General features: G+C 37.5%; 1 protein-coding gene across 1 annotated transcript in view; it reads left to right on the top strand.

Moving 5' to 3' along the window:
* The window catches only part of TRPC3 (transient receptor potential cation channel subfamily C member 3), a 43,672-nt gene that overhangs the window by 14,182 nt on the left and 4,371 nt on the right, over positions 1-25,119 (top strand). The window contains exons 3-9 of the mRNA XM_059826889.1: positions 6,061-6,246; positions 13,332-13,496; positions 16,337-16,553; positions 18,252-18,485; positions 19,826-20,090; positions 21,059-21,254; positions 23,064-23,273. Coding sequence (XP_059682872.1) covers positions 6,061-6,246; positions 13,332-13,496; positions 16,337-16,553; positions 18,252-18,485; positions 19,826-20,090; positions 21,059-21,254; positions 23,064-23,273 — 1,473 coding nt within the window. The remainder of the gene's footprint in view (positions 1-6,060; positions 6,247-13,331; positions 13,497-16,336; positions 16,554-18,251; positions 18,486-19,825; positions 20,091-21,058; positions 21,255-23,063; positions 23,274-25,119) is intronic.

Below are 25,119 nucleotides of genomic sequence, written 5' to 3'. Positions count from 1 at the left end.
GAGAATTTCTGGCAGTCAGAACAGCTGATGGAACTTTCCTTTGGAGTCACCATAGAAAAAAACAGGACAAGGTAGCTAAAAAGCCACATGATGGTCTCTGTATACCAGCTTTCAACTAAATACTATCCTGTGTAAGCAAGCTCAATCCTCCCAGCGGAAATTGCACTAGCTAATATGTCAGAATTCAGTCCATCGTAGCAAGGATCAAAAAGATTGTAGTCCCGCTTTATATAGGATAAATCCCTGTTCCCAGTTTTGCTAAAAGCTCCTACTGAAACCAATGGAAGATGTGGACGTGCATCTAAAAGTGGAATCTGTCACTGTTCCAAGTAAATTTACATAGTGTTATCTCAGCTGAACTAACAAAGAGTGTTCAAGCTTGATCTACGTTTAGGTCCAACTTTTAAAAGGACAGGGCCCAGATCCATAATCATTAGTGCAATTATGTGCTTGATTTGCATATACAGTTCCTGCAGTTATAGATACAAACTGACTATATACGTGATCTCAAAACGTCCATTTAATATGTAATACTCAACATAAATCTATGATTGCATATAATGTGTGTGAACTAGTTATGCAGTTGTGCATAGTCACAATCGGTGGTGCTTACAGGAATGTGGCTCTCATAATAGGGAACATATATACATTTTGTTTGACTGTATGTGATTGCTCAGTATAAATTTTCTTTGGAATAGTTAAAAATCTTACAGGTGAAATCTGCTGAAGTTTTTTTGTTCCTATGCTTCATTCTTTGCACACAGATTCATATGTTCTTTGTAAAAATTCTAGATGAACTCACAAGGTAGTCTTTAATGTTCTGAGTGAGAACAGAGTATTCAGAGTTGGGCAGGCTGAGATCCAACCGTTGATGTGTGCCAGAGTCCTCTGCAACTGCTCATGAGACACAGTTTTGCAATTCCAGTCATTATCAGTTGTCCATTATGTACCGGTGTCAGCTATGGTATCTGTGAGATGCAGAATACAGGCTGATATTTTCGACGTTACAAAGATGTCTGTGTAACCATTAATTTTTTTTGAGAGATATAATTTAAGATGATACAGCTAGTAAAACCAGCTGAGTTAGGCTGTGAATTAATTGAAGAACCACTTTGTTGATCAAGGAAGCAGAGTCCCTGTATTATGATGAAAAATAGGCAAAGAACCACTGTATAAGCAGGTCTATTGATGCCTTACTCTGGTGTTCCCCTGAAAAGTAGCTTCATGTTAATAAATTGGCAACTTGCACAGGGTGTAGCAGGGCTTTTCAAACATGCATGCTTCAAATGGGGAATTCTGGTGGTCTCGTTTAGGACAGGGAAAAGATGAGTAGTCTGGTAACTTCATTTGCATCTTCTCAAGAGTAAGCAGAGGTGTATGTGGATGACTGAGACGACAGATTCTGTTTTTAGCTATTCACACAACACCCTAGAGGTCGAAGATTGTTTGAGCATTAGGTCCCATGGTTACAATGTGGGTAGTGTTTGTCTGTGTAATTCTGTAAAGCAATCAAATAGACTGAGATAAATTTGATTTGCTAATACATAAGTAAGTAAAGACCTGGAGAGGGAAATCTGACAAGTTTTCCTAGCGTAAGATTCAAAGTCTGAGTTGGATATTAACGATGCACATACTGGTTTTCAGTTTTTGTGACAGCGCTGGTAAGTAATGTAGCCTGTATTTAATCCTTAAATTTGACAGATTAAAACTTAATCCATCATACCTTTAATTTTATCTGGCCATAAGTATAACTTTTAAAGCAAGCAGTCTACCCACCTATCAAGAAATGTGTAGTGCTGTTAATTTTTCAGTAGAAGTGTGGGTACCTCTTGTGTAGTAGGCAAGTAGTCCATGTCCTTCAGGACAAGCAGTCTGTCCTTCAGGAACCAGCAGGGCTATTGACAGGTGTATTTTTCAGTATGCCAGTTAATACAGTGTGAGCTGTGATGGCAGGAGCTTTGCACCCTCTGCCAGAGTCAGTCAGGAGCTCTGACGTGCTTGTGAGGATGAGTCTCCATTCACAAGAGAACAGCAAAATGAAACAATCTATAGTTTATTGAAACAGCAGTCTTCATGCGATACTACTGCAATCGCAGTTTGTCCCCCTTTTGCCAAAGTAAGGTGATTTTACACCACTTTGACATTTGTAGGCAATATTTCACAATTGTAACTGCCTGTGAAAATGTATTCTTCTTGCTTAGTTTGTACTGAGAAAACTATGTTAATTGATCTTTTGTTGTAACTGTATGTGTGACTATAGCAGAAACTTACTTGAATGTTTACATTTTATGAACCTGATGCTAGGCTGTACTTGTGTACTTGCATGTGTGAGAGACTTGGTTATAGCTTAAATACAAGGAAACAGATTTTCCTGATTTTTATATTGGAAGTTGTTAAGATGTAACTTTTGGTATTACATTTCTGTGTTATTTTAAGGAAAAAAAGAATAGTTAAATGGTAAAGAAAATAGAGTGAACCTTCAGCAAAAGTAACTGTTGCTATTTCCTAACTATTGGAAGTCCACTATTTCTCCTTCTCTTTCTTCAGTTAGCAAAGGAATGAGAAAAGACCTTGTAAGTGAAGCCACTCCCCACAACTGGACAGTCCATGTTCATTCATGCAAGGACAAAATCTGGGTTGTCATATGTCATAAAGCACTTGAATAATACAAAACCATCTAAACTAAACTTTATTAAATCTTAATGAGATGTCACCTTTGAGCATAGGATAGATAGAAATCATACTAAAACAAAGACTTCTCTTTTTTTCTTGTGAAGTTACAAGTGCCTGCAAATTCAAGTGGGAAAGAATGTAGTTTCTCTTTCAGCTATGTAATACTACTACTGAAGTCAGTCAAGTCAGTTAGTGTATCCTCCCATGCATGGCGAATAGCGGATTTACAGCTACTTTATAGTGTTGAAGAAAAATTGATTACCAGTCTTATTCCTGTTAAATTAATATTATGCTGTATCTGGTGGTTATCATGGTTTTTGCTCAGCCATCTCAGTCAATGCCTTTCATTAGCTGCAGTGAAATATGTAAGTGACTCTTGCTTGAAATTGAAAGTTCTCACAGACACATAATTCTGTTGTGAAAACAACCCTGTTAAGACTTAAGTAAACTGAAGGCACAGTATTGGTTTTGGCTTTACTAGAGTTGTCTTCAGTGACTACTTTGTCTTCACTGAAGGAAATTCCCATCTTCTTTTTACATTGTCTTACCTCTTTGTGTTTTGCTTAATATCCTTTACAATCCTGACTTCTAGCAGTTTATACTTATAGTTCTTGGCCTCTATGATAAAACTTTTTCTCTTGACTAGACTGTCAAGAAAGACTGTTCCCCTTTGTCTTTAAGACTGCTATTCTAGCCACCATTCTGGAGTCTTCCTCTGCAAGGTTTTTATCTTTGTAGGATCTGATGTCTAATCACTTTCACATCTTTTACTTAAAAGCCTTCTCTGCATTTGGACCTCCATGCTTATAAGTACGTTTCACTCCCTTGACTAGCTTTCTTACAAGATTTTGCCTTTTTAAAAGTCCTAAATCTTAGTCGTATATATGCTTTCTTATCCTTTCACTGAATTTAATCACGCATCTCAGTATTATTTTTATAATTGTCTCTTCTGTACTGTTCTTCTTGGTTGCCAGAAACAAATGTAAAATAACCTTACATCCTGTTGGTTCACTGACAGCTGAATTACTTTGTTATCTATGACCAAAGCAAATAACTGAGTCCTGTTTAGGTCTATGATTAGGACTGGTTGTTTCCAAGTCTGTGTCTGGGATGTTAGTCTTCCATAGCAACACAGTTCCTAGTCATATTTGTTTGTCTCCAGTAATGTTTCATTTTGATTCATATATGGGATTGATAGCTGATTCTTGCAATTATCCTACGCATTCTCTTTTCCCATCTTTTCCCAAAATAGTTTGAAACTACTGGGAGCCTGTGAGTTTCTCTGTCCCATTTTATAGATGCTAAGTTGAAAATGTAACCAAACTAGGAGTACAAGGAGGTAAAAGTTACTTAGTCAAGGGGGAAAAAGTGAGTGTTTCAGGAAAAAAAAGAGATTAAATGAGAGAATTATGAAGACGGAAGCAGTAAGGAAGCATTTTTGAGAAGGCAGGAACCACAAAGGAAAAATCTGTACCCCCCCAAATGTGATTTAAAAAAGGCAGTGTCTGAAAATGAACAGTAAACACACAAAAATGGAGAGACAGAGGACTCAGACTAGTCTTTTCGTGGCCTAGTGGGGGTACAAATGAAGAAAAGCTGTGGAGTAATTGAAAAAGAAGGCTATGCTATTTTCAGTTGGGCAGTGAAACACTTCATACAACAAAGTAAAATTGGCAGGTTTAGTCAAGTTTCCTCCTCCAAGTATAGTCTCATGTGGGGAAATCAGAGGCTGCATCTCAGATAAAGAAGTCCTAGAAATCTAGCTGAGAGGACATGGACACATAAACAAAGACCAAGGTTTCTACTGAAATAGGTATCAGATAAGAGGTTATAGGTAATGTCACAGAGGTGGTGGAAGACATATACAAGCGTAAACAAAAGTGCAAGCAAAGATTGACAGGTGCATGCTTTACAGAGTTATCTTAAAATTTTGAAATGTAGCCACAAATGTTTTGTCAGAAGAGAGGAGATTAGATAGATGGAAATCTTTGCTATGTCGACCTATATGAGCAGCTGAGAAGTTTAAAGGTAGCACCTCAAAGATAGACATAAGCTTGCTTGTAAGGAGGCAGCAAAAAGAGTAAGGATGAAGAGCGTGAAACTTGTGAGCAGCATGCCAGACATAAGGTATGAACACGGCAAAAAGCAGTACCACTGCACCCTAGATGCAGTAGTTTAGCAGCTGCACAGAAAGGATCACAGCACATGGGCATAACTCAGGACACGGTCGCAAAGTGTTGAAGGAGGCTGAGGAAAGATAGAAAGAGTAAGGACCAGCAAAAAGTAGGTTTTTTTCTACGTGATGCAGTAAGACTTCACAGCTATAGTCAACAAGCTACAAGTCTGGAAACGGCCAATGATACTGTGCAAAAATGGAAGTAGTGAGAGAGAACAATAAGTGCTTTACTGAAAGATTAGATTCTGAAAAAAGTCTGAATAGGAGGAGGGGGGATGTTTTTAGTAACGGAAAACAAATGTTGGCTTTATATACTTCCAGAAGGTAACGCAAGCAGAGCTGTTCACTCCAGCAGTAATGGAAGGGAAAGCTGATGGAGCGAGAACGAACAAGACTGAGATTAAAGTTATAGGTGTTGTTCTGAAAAGGAATGGTTTGTGACAGATATAGACAGGGAAGTGAAGGAGAGAGGGAGAGGAAGAGAAAGATGGACAGAGCTCTTAAATAAAAGGGTTGAGGTTTACAGGAATGTTTCTCTAGTTCAGCTGTGTTGTCAGTGGAAAGGTCGTCTCTTAGAGAATGGCTCAGGAGCCTAGTATCTTTGAACTGGCCTTTGAAGAAGCTGGTTTCTGTGTTGCCTATACAGGAAATTTGGGTCTCTTGCCCACAACACTGGTGTCCAAGTTCATGCCACAGTTATTCTATGCGGTTACTTTGTAACCCACTGTACCCATTGCTGGGTGTGAAGCGGTTCCAAGGATAAGCGGGAAGCAGAGGGGGGACATAAGGCAGGAAGTGAGTATGGCATACATCAGAGTAAAGAGTAAGCAGCCATTTTAGCAGTGTAGAAAGAGCAGGAATATATTTGTAGCCTGGGAGGAAAGCCTGTACGACTTATTTCATTAATTGTCTACAAAGTTTTTGCAAGGGTCAGGTTAGTATTTCAAGAGTTCTGGTCCTGGCTTGTTTGTGCAATTCTTACTTGTCCATCCATTTGGGTTATTTTCATCACGCTGTTATGTTCCCATGCTCTGTTAAACAGCTGTCATCATACGAGAGCTTTGTAATGTCTGATACACTCCTAACTTGACATACTGTGTAAAAGTCACAGACTCTTAATTTTTAGCAACTTGTACAGGTTCTTTTTTCCTTGCCATTGACTCTTAAAGCATGTTCGTCATGGGCCATTTTCTCTAACCCTTCTATTTCAGAATGACTATCGCAAGCTGTCTATGCAGTGCAAGGATTTTGTGGTTGGTGTTCTTGATCTCTGCCGAGACTCGGAAGAAGTGGAGGCCATTCTGAACGGGGATTTGAATTCTGAGCCAGTTGAAGCGCAGAGACACAGAGCATCACTGAGCCGTGTGAAGCTGGCCATTAAGTATGAAGTCAAAAAGGTAATTCTTTATAGCCAGTGCTTTCAGACAGTGTAATAGGAATGCAGTGTCATTTCATTATTCCACAGGTGTTATGAACCGGTGGTCAGATGCATTACTGAGACACAGTGTGTGTGTAATCAAGATTCTCACAAGGCAGAAGCTGGCAGAAGGGGACTACGGTGAAGGAGTTTAGTTTAATCTACATTCCACAGCTGAGAATTGGCAAGAGATTTTAATGACATAAATCAACTGTGCTAGCAAGGCTATACACGGTTGGTCAGATCCTTCTCCTGATTAATCCAAAAGAAGACATTTCAGTGGAGCCAGATTTTCGCTCAGTGAAAGTAAGGATGTGTCTTCCTGCCAGTTTGTGTGATAATATCTAACCTAAAGAGAGGCTGTATTTGTGAAAGTGTTGGTTTCAACTAATGAAAAGATCTGGTCTGTTCATTGTTTCTTTTTATTACCTTTGCTTTCTATTACCTTTGCTTTCTACCTTAAGTAAGTTAATTGGGCAAGTAAATTCTGAGAAGTAAGTCTTGCAGCTTTCTACTAGCATTCCTATCAACACATAGGGTTTTGGTTTTTTTGGCTTTTTTTGAAAGAAAGGTCTTCCTTTTACTACTTTGAAAAAGGAAAAGAGAACATCTAAGCTGTCACTAAGTGTGTTATTTTTTAATTTATTTTAAAATATGACAGTAAATCAAACAACTCATCTGCAACTCTGTGGGTTGTAGTGAGAAATTCTACATGATTTACCGTGTGCCTTCCTTTAAAAAATATTTTAAAATTCAGTCCTGAAAATATGTGGACTATATTTGTGGCTAGTTAATCAGTTCATTCCAGTTCTTCATCTTTGCACCTGTATTTATTAGTGTTTTGTGAAGTGCAATGTGGTGTCAGTTGATGCCTTTCTCAGAGTAATTTTTAATGAACAGTTATTTTGTGAATGAATGTTACGTGTTGAAAAATGGAGCTGTGTATCACACATTTAACGTAATGTATATCCATTTATTGTAGCAGTTTTCAATATGTAGGTATGTTGTCCTCTTCAAGATCCCACTACCCTAGCACAGAAAATAGTTAATACTGTGTCCTACTGTGAGAGGGCTCAAGAAATACAGCAATGCCTATGTATTATTTACAGCTACTTATTTACATGGTTAACATCACTTACATTCTTAACAGCCATTATAGTTTCATCATCTCTGCAAGAAGCTTTCTGTCTTTCAGAATAAGTAACACTGTATTCTGTGGCCACCTGTTGAGCCAATCTGCTGTATAAAATGAACCGTAAGCAACCTGCCAGAACAACTGGGAAATGTTGGTCTTACTTACGTCCCCAAAAGATGGTTAACAAAAATTGTAAGCACAGATCGCAAACAGCAAATTGTTGTTTCCGGTATAGAATTGGTCTACAGCAGATAAATGCATATTAATTACCAAAATTCAAGGTAAATATATACAAGTATTAAATTAATTTAGAAGACTGGAACAGGGAAAGAATCGAAGTGCATAAGCATGTTATCATATCTAAATAACATATAAATTCTTTATGCTATTGCGTTTTAATATGTACCAAACCTTTGCTGAGACTCAGCTTTCTTGCTGAAGACTGTGGTTTTCTTCTAAGAGGTCGTTGTCACTGACAAAATTCATTGCGAAGCAACGGGCCACACAGGTATGTTAAGAATTACAAAAATCTACATAGTGCAAAAAAAGACAATTCCATGTAGCAAACTTGTTCTCTTCTCTTGCAAGAGATGAATTATTTGTAGATAAACTCAAGGTTTTGACTCCAATTCATGACGAGTACAGTGCAGAACCTACAAGACTAATGATCTTGGTGGACGGAAATAAATAGATGGTGCAGAGTTGTTACCATATTCATACATGTGCTGTTCCCTGTAAATGGCCATTACAGAGGGCATGACAAGGGTTGAGCTGGGAAATGTCTCTGCCGTGGTGGTCCTTTGATGCTGGGATTGGCTCCGTTACAACCGTGGCAGATTATAGCAATATTCTGACTGTAGAACAGATTCAGATGTGGGAACTTCACACGGGATGCTTTCAACCCTATAACTGTAGGAAGCAGACAAGGATGTGGTTTATGTTTCTTAACTTTCAGTATTTCTAGCTGCACTTCTGGGTCAGCTACATTAAGGTCAGTTCACTGTTGCAAACAGTATAGCCAAACATAACTGCAGGTCCGTGAAATGGCTAATGAGCTGTATGCCCTTTTCAGAGGGAGGAGAGACAGGAAAAAGCATATGACAAGTGAACAAATGTGCTCAGAAGTTCACTGCTAGTAAAATGGAGTTTTTAATTCTATTAGTAATGAAACTCTTGCACTTAATACCCAAGGCACTGCACCAAAGAGTAGCCCATCTTGTAAACAGGATATGATTTTGAAGCTAAGGTTCAGACTGAAACTGCAGCCCCAACAGTGAAGGACTAAAGGAATTTAAAAAAAAAAAAAAACCTAGTTAGAACAAGTAGTCTTGCTCTGTATGCTGAATTGCTGCTGCAGTAGTGCTTTTAGTATGGTATCTTAACTCTGTCTTTAGATTGCCAACAAAATTTCAGAGCAGTGCTGACACTGGTCCAAGTTTTGCAGTTCTTGCTGAGATAAAAATCAGAATGGAATTTCCAAGTGAAATCAATAAGAGTTTGAGTAAAATCAGGATTTAATTTTCAAACACTGAATCAATAGATAAGAAAGAAGATTCAAAATTCTCTTTGTATGTTGTGTGTTTGTGTATCAGAGTGTGCCAGGACCTGTTTCTGCTATGTCTAAACTCAGTCTAAGTTGTTAGGAATAAATAACATTATAATCACTCTTAGACATACAGAAAGATAGTTACATACTGATGACTTGGTTCATGGTGATGAAACTGAATACATCTGAAATGTTATAGTCAATTATGCCCGGAAAAGCAGCTAAATTAAAATTGGAATTTTTTTAGTGACCAGATACTGTCCTCATACATCTTTGTTGTTCACTGGGGTTTGGATTGGATCCTAAAATATTAGATAAATGTGATAATAAGAACAATGTATGTAATGGAAAGTAAGAAACTGCATGGAAAGTAGCATGAGAGAAGAGAAATGCAGCAGGAACAGGCTGTAGGATGATGTGATTGGTTGGTGAAATATGATGTGAATCTTTTGTCCTTGGAGGATATGAAGCTGCGGGGAAGACAGATATACAGGGGAAAAAGGAACCAACATAGAGGTTGCAGTTGATGAAAACGAAAACAACATAATCATAAATTCAAATATTTCAGCAGAGCCGGGGAGAAGGGTGAATTTCAGAGCTTTTATGGATGAGAGAAGTCACACGTGTTTCTCTGAGGGCTTGAAAGTGGTGCATATTGTGCAGTTGGCAACAGTTAAATAAGTTGCTAAGATCTTCTCAAGAGCCCTTAGACTCAGTGCCAGGGAAGAACTTGCCATAACCATTGGCATCTTATTCACTAACTCCTCCCTTTTCTGGGGAAAATCATAGCACAGACAGATCTCTTGGTGTCAGATCAAAATGTTGATAGACCAGGAGGAATAAATCAGCACACAGCTCTGGATGAGATGCAAGAGGGCCCATGGGCTGATTCATAGCCCTAGGCAAGCTCCCTTAAAGCTCCTTTGCTGTTTCTTCCCATTCCCTTTGGTAATAGGAGGAATGATGTGGGTGTTTCTTCTCTCTCCTCTTCCCTACAGTTTTAAGCCTGCTTTTTAAAAATGTCTTTGTAATTTTAAGTAATTATTTACTTTCCTGTCTTTGGCCACAGTTCATCTGCTGTGGGATTTGTCCCTTAATGTCCTGAGTTGAGAATTAAATTTATCTTAGCAAAAGAAGAGGCCGAGGGCATATGAAGGAATGCACGAACACAAAAAACAGTCTCTTTTTTTAAATGGGCCAGGCTGGCAGGTTTTACGGTGCATAAGCTTCAAAGGCCTAATAAAAAGAATACAAACGGTTCAAGCTGACATGAATTTCTTACAAGATTTTAAAAATCTTTTTATTTATTTCTGTTGGCCATTCCACTGTAGGTACAAACTGCATTAATATGCAGTTAACTTGTTAATGAATCACACACCAAAATACTTTAGGACTTTTGTTTTACAGCAAAGTAGATTAAAATATGAAGATTGCTTCCCTTTTTAAAGTTCATGCAGCAGCTTCAGATTCCTCCTCTTGAGAGTTTTAAGGTTCCCTGTTTTCATTGCCAATGGTTTAATTTTTTTTTTTTAAGAAGTCTGCCCTATTGTTCTACTGTATGCACTTTTTAATGAGATTTGGAATATAAATGGAGTTTTGCAGGCAAGACCTGGCAAACAACAGTGTATATAGTACATTATGATCTCAACAGAGTACAAAGGATAATAAAACGGATATCCAAGGTTTACAGTATGTTTTTTTTAAGTATAAGCAACTCAGATCAAATTTCATTCTTAATCCAACATGGAATTTCAGAATTATCAGAATTATTTTCAAATCCTTTTTGTGAAACTGCCTAGCATTCTTTACTCTGATTTACTAGTTATTGTCAACCAATGTGACAAGCATATTACCAGATTTCTTCAAATTGCTAGGCTGTTTACCCTTGTGCTTAACTGATGTCCCGCATGCTCTTGTGATGTGGCAGTCTCACAGGACATGGTGTAACAGTGATAATGATGAGTATGATAATACTTTAGAAATGGACGTAATCAGAATGTAAATATCATGGGCAAAGAACATGGGGACCTATAGAATTCTTCTTCCCTCCCACCCCTTATGTTTCTTCAGTAGCAGCACCCAACATGGGCTACACACTTCTGGTTACATGACATGATCCTGATGGAGTGGCTGGGCACTATCCTCTGCCCACATTGCTTCATCCTAAAGAAATACAACAGTGCTTTAAAAATAGAGCAATACATGCTCACCCTTAAACAAACTCAACCAAAAGTGATTTTAGTAAAATAAAACTTAAAGCATATCTAAGCAAGTGCAGTTGTTGGCAGCAGCTCGTTTTATCATTCCATAATTAATTTGGGAATTATTCCCTTTCCCTGTGAACATACTGAAATCTTACTGAATCTAGGAAAATTAAGTTTCGCATGTATTACTTGCTGCATAGGAGAAAGATGGAAGTTGAGTATTTTTTTGTTTGGTGTGGGTTTTGTTTTTTATTTTTAGTGGGTACTAGATCCTTAATACATGCCAGTTTAGTATCTTAACATTTCAATCTCTGCTCCCTTTCAATTTTTGGGACACTTAAGGGAGAATTTGTGGAAGCTAGGGACGAACAAAGCTTACACAAAAGGCTCAGGAGAGCAAGTCTGTGTTGTAATAACTGTCTGAGGAGAAGTTGAGCATTAATCCTAAACCTGTTTTTCTACTTGTCTGATTGTTTCTTCATGACTAGATCCCAATAAATCCACTTGATGCCCTATTTCTTTGTCTTGATGTTTGCCTGGTTTCCCTTCCCCTATTTTAAAGCAGTTGGTTACAAAAGTCCTTGATGATGTCTTGGCTTTGCTTAGTTAAGGTCAGTTGAAATTTTACCATTGACTTCAGTGGGCATCAGAGTTAGGTCAAAAGAGACTAAGTATATTCGAAAATCATCTTTCACGTGTCCATGTCTGGGTACAAGAAAACTTAAGTACCAAAAGTTGGATGTAGGTTTGAACATTCCAAAAATGGCCCAACATTCAATGAACTGAAATTCAGTGTGTATGCTTAGACTACTGGCAATCAGGACATTCTTGTTTAAATGCCCAAATATGTCACCTTTTGGTCATTTTATTAGAGACTATATTTATTCAGATATTTGTACACATCTACTCTTGTGGTTTCCTCTGTTGTGTTTGATACCTTTTAGTCCTTCTGCTATAGAAATAAACGAGCAAATACTTAATATTGATAAATAATAATGTAAACTAATCAGCAAAGATAAAAGGAACATCTCATAAAAGAATTAATTAAAAATAAAATTATCTTGCTCAGGAATCACTGAAATGTTTATATTTTTACTTAAAGTATGCATTCAGATCTTATTTGAGCCTTCTGCAGTGTGGTGTTTAAGCTGTTAACAACTCATTAAAACACAAAGAATAGCATAAGACTATATAGTGATAACAATCTGTACATTCAGGGTCCTTTAAAATCTTAAAATAGTGAAAAAGGAAAAGTTTTTTTTGAAAACTGTCAAATTTGAGGATTTAATATTTTTCAGCTGAGATAGCATCAAAGGCATGAACTTAGAGAAAATACAAAACTGTACAGCAAAATACAGAGTCCTTAGAGCATCATCAAAACCATGAGATCATCTTTTCATCTCGTTCACAAAATGGAATTTCCTTGTATTACTGAATGCTATATTTTATTTTCCACAAGACATAAAAATGTATTTGTAGTGAGTTGCTTCTGATTATTTTTCAAATCCCAAGTACATCTAAGTAGAGGTGATAGCTAGCACCATTGATAGTAGTAAGAGAGAAGAAACCCTTTCAATATTCATCTGTGTGTGTTCTGGTGAGGTTTAAAATTCTGCGCTGTACTTTTGTTCCGTTTGTTTCTTGCCTCAGTAAGTTTTAGACTGAAAATGTATAGATGGTTAAGGATGTATTTGGAGCCTTTGTCAAAGAACCAAATCAAATGGCAATGATGTTTGAGGAGGTCTGTGAAGAGCATGTGCAGGAATGGGAGAGGCTAATGGTGGATTATGGTCAGACCAGAGTTTTCAGTCTCTGCAGAAATTCTGCATGTACCTTGGATCAGCTTGATTTGCTGAGAAATTGTTGGAAGTTAGGACTGAGATTCAACTCTGGCAGGATCCAGTCGGGTATGCAAACCTGTTCTAATAATGCATAAAAGGCTTCTATCAGAGATGGCTGTCCACACGTGCAACCTTGTCCCCAAAGTGCTGCTTTAAATCGGCTCAGCAGTTTCTTCTTTATTTATTAAAATTTATTTTAAAGGGAAGAAGAAAAAACATGGTTCTTAAGGTCTAAATTAACACCAGGTATTTAAGGTGATCATGACCATGTATGTAGCAGTTCTATAACTCTTCTTGTAAATTATAATATGTCTTGGTTTTCTTTCTTTTTCTTTACAGTTTGTGGCCCATCCAAACTGCCAGCAACAGCTACTGACTATCTGGTATGAAAATCTCTCAGGATTACGGGAGCAGACCATAGCTATCAAGTGTCTGGTTGTGCTGGTTGTGGCATTGGGCCTTCCATTTCTAGCCATTGGTTATTGGATTGCACCGTGTAGCAGGGTACTGAATTTTATAAATTACGTATCTTGTACTATTTTGGGAGCTGTTTTTCAATTTCTGGCATTCAAAATGCAATATTGTACCTCTAATTCTGCTGCTTCCAAATTTTAACTAATTAATGATATTTTTAGTAAAATCTAGTCTTGAGCCAAAAGATGCTATTTGTTTTATTTGCACTGTAAAGAGAAGACCACAGTGATGAAGCATGAAAATTAATTGTTAAGTTTAAAGAAAGAAAAAAACCCTTTTCTGAGAGCTTTTTTCCTCTTTGAATTTCCGTAGATTGTGCTCATCTCACAATCTCTGCTATGTAATTGTATTAGTATTAGTAACATGGATTTTTTTGGAAGTCACCACTCAGATTCTGTATTACATTTCCTCTGATGGCATCTTAAGATCTGATGCTGTTTCCATATAAACCATTAGCAGAATATCTCTTGACTTCACTGATGCAGAACTTAATCTTAAGTGAAATACTTGTTATTCCTGCCCTAGGAGGTGTGTTTACCAGGTGAACTATAGAGCAGAAATTAAATTAAATGCAGTATTCCAACCATGTGGTAGGGTATATTCATTAAAGAATGCAATTGTAAACTCTTACCTCTTTAAAATTATGTGAAAACATATGGGTGCTTCCAGCTTTTCTGATGATCTCACAATGAAAATAATAGCAGTTTCTTTGAAATCCTTATAGTCTGTAGCATGTCACTTGTCTGCAAATGAAGCATACTGATAGATATTTGGTAAATCAGAAGGAAGATTTCTCTGTTACATCAACTTTTTTTAAAAATTTAAGCAAATTTACTTCTGTGCTTTCAATTTTATTTCCTTAACAAGTGGACAGCAAAGAAATGTGAGTTTCACTCATTTATATTTTACTCTTGTAGTTCACCTCAAAAAGGATAAGATTTTGTTCATCTGCATATTTCAAGGGAACCTGATGTTTTCTCTGGGTTAAAATATTTATTTACTTTAGAGATAAACCTTTATGAATATAGTATAACTGTTACTTTCATTATTCTCTGAAATGTCCTTTTCCATGAATATCTGTATTAAAGATATTCCTCACTCACAGCTCCATATCATAGAAACATATTTATATATTTTTAGCTGGTGTCTAATATGGAAAAGTGAGATTTGTCCTTGAGCTTTAATTCACAGTGCCAGAAACACCTGACATTTTTCCTAGTGCTCGTGTCAAATAAAAGTACTGTACATTCAGATCAGTTGTTTGATATTGGAATTTCAAAATGCTTTCTAAAGGTCAGGGGCAGGAAGGGAACCTGAGATTGTTTGCACAGGTAGTAAATGATATTTAGTGTATGCTGTTGTGCTTAGTTAATAGTGGCTGACCCCAGTTTCAGGAAGACCATTCCTTGAAATAAGAAAGCTACTTCCAGTTCCCCATCTGCTGAACTTGTTTTTCTCTTCGTATACAGTACTGCTGATAATGCAGCTCTTCATAGGAGATTTTGGAATATTGCTTAATGTTGATGATGTATGTGATAGTTTATCACATTAGAACTGTATATTAACATTAACAAAGGTCGGGCATTATGTGTCGAGCAGTATTTTGTTCTATTGTACTGAAGGAGACAGGAGACCTTTGGCCTTAAGAGGTGTGCAGCACCTAAGATGAAGTCTGTCTAGCATCTGCCTTGTCACACCTTGTGCAGAGATGGGACAAGCATTGTCCCACTCAGGCTACAGAAAGGAGGTGTGTTCCACAGGTAGCACTCCTCCCAAAGGGAGGTAGGCTGGGAAGGACAAGTAAATCTACATGTGCATTCTCCCCAAGAGGTCTCCAAAGAGCATCACTGGGGAATCTCAGTGCCATCTCTGTGCTTGAGCCAATGCACAAATTGCTGTCGTGGTCTGCCTCACCGATACCTGCATTTTTTGAGTACGGGGTGGGGAGTCGCAGCGGCACTGGCCACACAAGACCTTCGCTGCCTAAATAAAGGATACTGGCAGTATTGCCCGCAGGATTGGGCTTATAGCTTGGCACTTCTGACGCTGGCTTGCAGGATACAGCTAGTACTGATGGGATTACAGACTCTTCTTTTTCATACAGTGAGTAACAGCAACAGGCCCATTGCTTTTGCTAGTGTGGTCTTCTGGAGGCAGCCAGTCTTCTCTTCTGGTATATATGGACTGCCTCTGCTGTTGCTGTTTCGTCCTTCTGCCACGTGCAGATGTCAATGAAATCAGCTGAATTTATTTGAAGATAGTAATATTTCTGATCTTATCCTTCTTAGTCCATTGTGATGGAACAGTCATTATTTTTAGTAGGCATTATTTATTAGGCACTTATAGCTCTGAACATATATTCTGTGGATGGAATACAGTAGCGAGAGATGAGAAGATGAGTCTGTAATTTTTCCCACAGCTGTAGTCATAGACAAGCTAATAGTACGCTCTTGTTGGTAGGGAAAGCATTTTGCTACTTGGAGATTTTATTTATGTATGTATGTATTTTCCATGGGCTTGCTTCCGCCCCCCGTTGGTATCTGTGGGCATTAGATCAAACTCTTTCTGGTTGCTGCCATTGTATGTTTGTAGTTCCTTGGAGTGTTTCCCTTCAAACATTGCCATCTAGAGTTTATGGAATAACATAAACACTCCCTAACAGGACAACATACTCCATGAGGCTGCCTTTGGGAGACTTTTGTCTGAAATGGTAAAGCGTCACAGTTCAGTGCACTTGGAGGATTATCCTGTAAAAATGAGGCTTCATACTTTCCTGAGTTCTGAGTGCCCGTTTAGGCTTCTGGAATGCCTGATGAAAGAGATTGTTTCTTCGAGAAAACTGAGTGACTGCTTTCATTCTGCCTTTGCAGCTTGGAAGAATTCTTCGAAGCCCATTTATGAAATTTGTGGCACATGCAGCATCCTTCATTATTTTCCTAGGCCTGCTGGTGTTCAATGCTTCAGACAGATTTGAAGGTATAACAACGCTACCAAATGTCACTGTTACTGATTACCCTAAGCAGATCTTTAGGGTGAAGACTACCCAGTTCACCTGGACAGAAATGCTGATCATGGTATGGGTACTTGGTAGGTATATTGCCCCTTCATCTTTATGTCAACTGTTTTCCTGCAGATATGAATTGTAAAAGAAAGTAGAGAAGCCCAGGACCCAAACCTTTGCTCCAGCTGTTGCATGGTTGCAATAAACCCTTAGGGCAGGTAACTGCATTAGAACTGGTGAGAGCATCAGAGCATTTCCGTGCTGCCCCCTCTTGCAGCATGCGGTAAAATTTTGTTTGCTGATTTGCCGCATTTTTGGGTAATTCTGGCATTTGCAGTGGGAGCAGAGGTTTGCTGAAGAGAACACCACAGAAATTATACTTTACTGAAATGGTTTTCTTAACTAGTTCAGGAAGCTTATGCTGCTGTACGTGCCAGAAGGTCAGGAGTTCCTACTGTGTTAATGTGCTAGCACATCAGCGCTTATGTGGCATTGCTGCTTAGGTAGCATTTGGGGAAATCACAATTTCTACCAGTGTCAAGGGGCTAATGAGTCAGTTCTCATAACTCAGTTTTTTTCACAAAACGTGATCAGCTGTCAGCCTGTTTGAAACTCTGTATGGCAGAAAATGCTATCTTCTATCATTTCATCAAAATCAGGTGCTTTATGTAGCAAAATGTGGGTTAGCCACATGATAATGTAGCATTCTCAGCTTTTACAGGCTGAGAAAGGAAGTGTTACTGTGGCTGCTACATGACGGTGCCTCGCTCTGCCTTTTGAGTCCCCTGTATCTCCTGATTTAAGCACTGCTTTATCTTAAACTATGTTAGGGTAGGGAGATGTATAGCCCTTGTACGCTGCCTGTTGGTAGTGCTGGCATATAGTCGTGGGGAGCAGCCTCTTTATTTGAAAGAAGGCAAGGACTGAGATTTTGGTGATCTGTAGGACTCAGTCACTGTGAGAAATTTCTTGGGCACTCAAGAGACAGCCAGCCTTAAGCCAATCCAGTGCGTGGCTGCTGTGCGTATGGTTGGGATGGCAGCAGTACCCCTCTGAATTACGCAGCCAGGGAAACAAGAAAAAAGCTTGTGGGGTTGTGGTTTTGTTGTTTGGTTTTATTCCCTTAAGAAACTTTTTTGAAGTAAGAAAAAGTCTTGATTCCCAACAACTACACCTCAAGGTTATGACGAAGACTGTGATCTGGATTAAATCCATGTAAATGAATTTCTGAGGAGAAGTTTGAGTAAGAAAACTGAATTACACATAGCCAAATTCCACTTTGTATGCTGAAAAGCATCTTACTCTGTAAAGTGGAGAACCAATAGTATAATTGTGCCCTTTATACTTGGTCATCTGTAGTTGGGTAGTTGTCCTCCTCTGTAAAAATTAATCCTTCTGATTCAGGAGTGTTTTATGAATGTAAATGGTAAAGAAATGAGAGGAGTTCTTTTTCCACATCTAACATTTTTCCTTCTAAAGAAGTACAGCATACTGTTATGTTGTTAGGCCATAATACTTCCCCTGCAAAGTCGTGACTCTATGCTACCCTATGTGGAGATGTCTGAGCTTTATCCCTGCATATCAATTAATACCTTGCCATTTGATCAACCCTGTTGAAACCAAGAGAGCTTTACTGAAGGTGTATGATGACTCTGTGACACTGCAAATAAGTGAATTTTTGCTCCACTGGTACCACCTGGTTTCATGAAATGTGAGAATGCGGAGAGTTTAATTGAAAAGAATTCGGCAAACGTTGCTATGGTTTTTTTCATTTCTTGTTGCAGGTATGATGTGGTCAGAATGCAAAGAGCTGTGGCTGGAAGGACCCAGGGAATATATTTTGCAGTTATGGAATGTTCTGGATTTTGGGATGCTGTCCATTTTCATTGCCGCTTTCACAGCGAGGCTTCTGGCATTCCTGCAGGCCACAAAAGCACAACAATATGTGGACAACTACATTGTGGAGAATGACCTCTCTGAGGTCACACTTCCTCCAGAAATAGAATATTTTACTTATGGTGAGTTTAACTTTTTCTGCAACACAGATCAGAACATAGAAAAACTGGTAGGACGCACTAGCATTTTGAAGCCTTAAGATGAGTATTTGCATGTGTTTATGTTCATAGCACTGTCTAACCATTTCTGCCTGAAAATTTTTATTTCTATGGTATTTAAACAATAGTTGTTATGACGCTAATTTGACAAATAAGTTTGCTAATATGTTAAAACCAAACAATAGGCATAAGGACAGAATCAGTTCAAATGTAGCTGTCCATAGTTTTGTTGTAACTGTTCATCTAGAGCTAAATTTGACCCTTCTGATTTTAAATATTTGCAAGCGCTATTTCATTCTTGACTTAATGCACAACAGATAAAATTTTGATGTGAAATTTTTTTGGTTTAGTTCAGTTGTTTGATACAGTCATTCATGCTCATAAAGATTTATCAACCTTTCATGATGAAGGATGGTGGACCCAGTAAAGATCTGCTCAGATAAAATAAAGGTACTAAATAGTTATTGCAGTGCAGAAATTGTGATGAAAGGCGTGATGAATCTCTATTTGCAACACCAGCAAAGGCTGTATTTGCTGACGGTGTATTTTAGCATATACTTTATGAACTTCAATATATTATAATAGCAGACTGGGTTTTGTTATTTACATTAATTGCTATATAATCAATGTGAATTTTTGCATGTGTAAATACACATTTAGAAACACGTGGTATTTTGATATGAAACACATTTTAATTCAGTGGTGTTTGGCTAAGATGGTGCATTAATTCATGTAATAAACAATTTATGAATGTGTATATAACTCAATTGTTTCTGTGCATATTGTCTGTAAAAACCACAGTCCTATTTCCATTGAGGTAAATGGCAAAAATCTTCATTATTTCAATAAGAACTAGGTTATATCCTGAACTTGTAACAATGGCAAAAGCTTGGTGTGATTAACAAATGACCAACACTGTTAACTTCCCATTAATAAAACACAAAGTATGAATAGATTTCTGGTTTTAGCATAGTGCTTATTAAGATAGTTAATAATACAGATGTGTTAAGAAAAGCAATAAGGAATTATTTATTGTTATGTAGTTTAGGTTAAAACGCAAACTGTAGAAGAAAATGTCATGTTTCTTCAAGTATAGTTTTTCTTCTAGCAAAAGGTAATGTAACTTTCATTCATCATTTGTGACTTGAAGGAAATAGGAATAGAGTAGCAACTACTAGAGTCTCCAAGTATTTGTCTCAACTAAATTCAGACATGTTTGTGGAAAATCCTGTCAAGATTTATTTTTAAGCACTGTGATAAATGAGTAACTCCTTCTATTTACCCCTATGTTTCATATCTTCCAGCCAGAGATAAATGGCTCCCATCTGATCCTCAGATAATATCTGAAGGCCTTTATGCAATTGCTGTCGTTCTTAGCTTTTCTCGGATTGCATATATCCTGCCTGCAAATGAGAGTTTTGGGCCCTTGCAGATTTCACTTGGAAGGACTGTTAAGGATATCTTCAAGTTTATGGTCCTTTTTATTATGGTTTTTCTTGCATTTATGATTGGAATGTTCATACTGTATTCCTACTACCTTGGAGCTAAACTAAACCCAGCCTTTACAACGTAAGTAATGAAGCTATGTTTAAGTAAAAAGCTGATATGAAACTTCTAGTTTTTCACTAAGGTAACAAGGTCTGCGAGATATTGTATGCTGTCTCCTAGCATTAAAATAAAACTGAAGACAGTTGAAGTTGGTGAGAAATCTGGTATCTCAGAAGCTGAGAAAGCCAAATACAAAAACCCAATTCTTTCCTACCTGTATAATGGAAGCTTTCATTGCAGTCTAAAATAATTTTACCTGTGTTATGTTAATAACACAGGCTTGTGAACAACTAATTGCAAGAAAATATAACTGATGTCTTCTGAATGACATTTTCCCCAAGCAACTGGGAAGTTGATACACTGAGAGATTTAGCCTAGATGTGAGTAATAGGCCTCCAAATAACTTAGATTTGTCGAGAAACAGAGATAGTGATTCTGTAGATGGCATGTTTCTTTCAGACCGGTACTGAAACACTGGCTCCTACTGATTTCAACAAGTCTTGAAAAAATCCTGTGACATCTGTTTGGTTTGTCAAGTTTTGTTGCTGAACCTGCTGCTGCCCTTCCTGTGCACCCTTCCTAATGGAAGGTTTAATCAGAAGCTCTTGAAAGGACTGCAGCAGTTTCCTGCTCATCAGCCCCGTTTTTAGCTTTATTAGGACAGGTAAGGTCTGCCCTTGCAGACTGGAAAATAATGAGATGAGAACACACTTCATCTCAAAACCTGGAAATATAATACCTTTCTAATTCCTGGACTGTTGCTTTGCATGTATTATTACAACTAAATTATCTATGATGGATAGGTGGAGCACAGTGGAGAAATTGAACATACTGTGAAAAATGTTTTCTTGCATGTTTGTTGTTTTGATCAGTGCTCTACAAACCTGGTTCACAGACAAATTACTTGAGATTGTTTATCGCTTACTGTAAACACGACTTACATATTTATTTGTGTAGTTAGTAATAATGCCTTCCTCTTTTTCCTACAGAGTGGAAGAAAGTTTCAAGACCTTATTTTGGTCAATATTTGGCTTGTCTGAAGTAACCTCTGTTGTCCTCAAATATGATCATAAGTTCATAGAGAACATTGGTTATGTTCTTTATGGCATATACAATGTAACAATGGTGGTAGTTCTGCTCAACATGCTGATTGCTATGATCAACAGTTCATATCAAGAAATTGAGGTGGGCTCTGTTCTCAACTTGTTCTCTTTTGTTATGTTGAAAAAGAGCAGAATTATTAGGAATTATTTCGGTGAGCACATCTTGATATGCAAAAGTACAGTGAAGGAATTACCTCAGTAAAGAAGATCACAAAAAATACCATGTTCCTAGGACTGGCTTTATCTAACAACCCAGCCAAGCTGCTGAACCTTACAGGATCTGAACAAGTAGTTCATCTTGTGCCGCATATACGCATCTGAGGAGATGTCATCCATCCAGAAATCTTAAAATCTAAAGTAATATTCAAATGAAGACTGCTGTGAAGTAGAAAACAAAGTTACTGGGTGTAACTTTTTAGACATGGGTGGTTCCTTCCCAGTTTCCTTAGGATGCTTATTGCATGTTTCCTTAACGTAGTGCACTTCAACCTTTGATGGATCATTAGGATACGGATTAAAGGTATTTTCATCTGTTCTTTAACGGAAATCTGTTTTTCAGTTCCAGTCCTCAAACTTTTTACCTAAATGTGCAGGAGTTAGACACTTGTGCACAGCAGTGATACATGGACATACTTTATTATATTTATATGCCTCTGTACGTGGAGTATGATACAGGTGCTTATCTTCAAGATTGTTGTGACTGAGTCACACTTCGCAATGCTTACATGTTTTGTTTGCAATATATGCTTTTTTCCAGTTTAGGTACAATATTACAACTTGATTCTAGGTTTACTGAGCTTTGCCATATGCCCTGAAAACACAGTGGCAGTATTTCTCCAAATCTGCCGAATGGCTTAGTTGAATGAATACTTGAATTTCACACAAAGTTATTGGCTGCATTGCTTATTAAGAGACATATAGTTTATTTGAATTTCATTATGATGACAAAGTATCTTCATTTTTAAAGATAATTCATTAGAGTATTTAGCATCCAACTCCAATAAAAAATTCAGAAAATTTAAAGTAGAGAAGATACTTGGGGTTTAAAAATAAATCCAAAGTTGCTAAAATGAAAGTAGAAGTATATTTATAGTGCCAGTTTTCCAGACCACGAGTTCTGACATTATTCAAAGAGTACTACATTCACATAGGCACAGGCGCGCACCCACACTAGCAGGAAAAAAAAGATTATCTAAGACATAGCATACAAATGGATATGTCATTTCCAGTATTTTCAGTGACTTCTGGGAAATGTCAGGGAATTCAGCAGGAGAAAACTAGTTACAACAAACTTTTCACCTTTGGAGTAACCCAAGTCCAGCCTTGGAGTAGTTCACTAAGAATGTATTAGGACAAAATCAGTTTGTCAGTTTTTAACACGATGTCTTTATGACGAAGTTTTTATTTTCTGTACTTCATTATAAATCAGAGTTACTTTTCATGGTTATGTAAAAAGCTGCTGTGAGTACTACCATTTTAAACCATGTCTGCCCTGAAGCGAATACTTCGTCACTTGTGTGAGTACCAAATTCATGTGACAACTTCAATGATAAAAACAAGACTTTAAAAAACAAAGAAGTTCCACTTTAAATAGCAAGGAGTTTATATGTTGGCTTTCACTCAGTGCAAAAACAACACTTGTTTAAATGGTTCATGTGCTTTAACTAAATATTGTCAATGAGATGTTGCCATAAAGAGATAACTGAAATTTAGTTAAAATAGACTTGATAAAGTGGTTGCATTTTTGCAGAACTATTGGGAGTCTTACTAGCAAGCAAATAACATTTTATGTAAACCCAGAAAGGGTCGATACTTAAAAGAAGTTTCATTTGGAAGAAGTTTTGCATTTCATAAAAACAAAGCATATACCTAGTTTTATATCTTAATACAGGATGACAGTGATGTGGAATGGAAGTTCGCTCGTTCTAAACTTTGGCTATCGTATTTTGATGATGGAAAAACATTACCTCCACCGTTCAGTCTCGTACCAAGCCCCAAATCTTTTTTCTATTTCATCATGAGGATCATTAACTTTTCTAAATGCAGGAGGAGACGGCTACAGAAGGACATTGAAATGGGAATGGGCAATTCCAAATCTAGGGTAGGTACTGAAGTCTTTCATTGCAGTGAAGAAATGTGCGTTCGTTCCAGCATTCTGCTTTTTTATAAGTTTTAGGGTATAATGATAGTACGGTAATTAGTCAAGCATTTATATTCTTAGATCTGTATTTCAGACTGCCTAAATGTAGTGCATAAAACTGAAAAATAGCTATAAATTTTTTTAAGACAACAAGGTCCAATGACTGGAAAAACACAATTAAAACAAAAATAACTGAGTATTCAAAGACGCAAATAATTCCCACAAGGAATGACCTAAATATTGAATAAAGATGCTTTCAGCTTTCTTTAGAAAGATTTTCTTTAGTGCAGGGTAAAAAAAAAAATGAAGGAGGGGGGAGATAAGGAGAGAAAACTTTTACTTTCACTAGGACAGGGAAAGGATAGTGTGGTCAGTGTGATCTTCACTTCCTACTGTCAAAAGCTATGTTGTCAACAGAAGACAACAGGAAAGAGGGGGGATTGGTAATAATAATCTTCAGCATTTCCATGACATTCTAAATTTGGGTATCTAAATGTTCTTTACAAATATTCATGGAATGCAGTGTCACAACGCCCTTGTGAGAATTAGATAACAATTTCCCTTGTTTTACTAATGGCAAACTGGGACACAGGTTAAAGAGGATACACGTGCCTTTTTTGGTAAGTTAGGCTCAAGGCCCTGTGTGTTACAAAGACTGAAAGCAATACCTTGAAAATAATTTTTATTTGTTTTACTGTAAATTATCAGAAATGTCAAGTCTAGTCATCTTTTCTGAAAGATCTCTCTGGAGCCTAGGACTTCTGAGCTGTTGGTGGTACTGAATCTTCAGTAAAGCAAATATTTTCTCCACTTTTCTGTAGGCAGTGAAAGTAGATACATGTTTATAAAAATGTTGATTTAAATGAGTTTAGCTAGAAGCACTTTTTTGGTACTAACTGCTCATCTTTTGCTCTCCATTGCTCCGAGTGCCTGAACTTCATTATTTCTCTCCAGTCACTGTACAGAAGATGTGTTTAAAAAACTAAACAAAGAAACCTCAACACCCTAAGATACACTTTTATACCAAAACATTCATCAGTGCTTACATATCATACAGCAGTACTTACTATCATACTTAGAATGTAAGTCACTGAAGAACTAAAATCCTGTCTGAGTCACTGCTGAGACAGGTCAGGTGTGGAGCTAGTTTTCTTGAACTACAAAACAAATTATTTTTCTCTGGGAAAGGGAGCCCACAGCCACCTCCTGTGTCAAGCTGGGCTGGCACACTATGTATTACATGGTACAAAGATAAATCTTGTCCCACTCCCTAATAAAAATGGTGGCTGAGCTGATGTCTTATTGCCCACAAGAAAGAGGACAACCTGGAGTAGGTAAAAATAGCCCACTTACAGCCTAGCTTAAGTGACAGGCTGTATGCAGTATAGGCACAAATGCCATGACAGTTACGGAAAGCATCAAACTTACTATATAGATGCAGGCTGACTTCAGTTTGCTCCCCTACCCCACCAGAGAGGTCAGCTGTCATTGATTCAGTGGCTTTTAATTGCCCACACAGGAAATTAATGACAGATGCAGATTAGGGGGATGGACCTTCTTCTATGGATACATGTTTTATACTTCACTCTCACCAGTGTATCTGAGAGAATAGTTAGGTCCCTGATTTGGTAGTGACAAACCTTCCGCATTGGTCACAAAGCTGTCTTGTCCAAGGTGGCTTTTTTCCCTTCTGTTTCTAGTCCACTGCTACAAAAATCTTAAATTATTTGGGTTCTGATGGCTTTGTGATCCTCAAATAATTGAACAATGACATTTTTCTAAAGGTATTACTATTCCTGAAAATGGT

Source organism: Gavia stellata, chromosome 19, assembly GCF_030936135.1.
Source record: "Gavia stellata isolate bGavSte3 chromosome 19, bGavSte3.hap2, whole genome shotgun sequence".
Taxonomy (NCBI): Eukaryota; Metazoa; Chordata; class Aves; order Gaviiformes; family Gaviidae; genus Gavia; species Gavia stellata.
The sequence above is the reverse complement of the archived record's forward strand: the minus strand, read 5'-3'. Positions and strand labels throughout refer to the sequence as shown.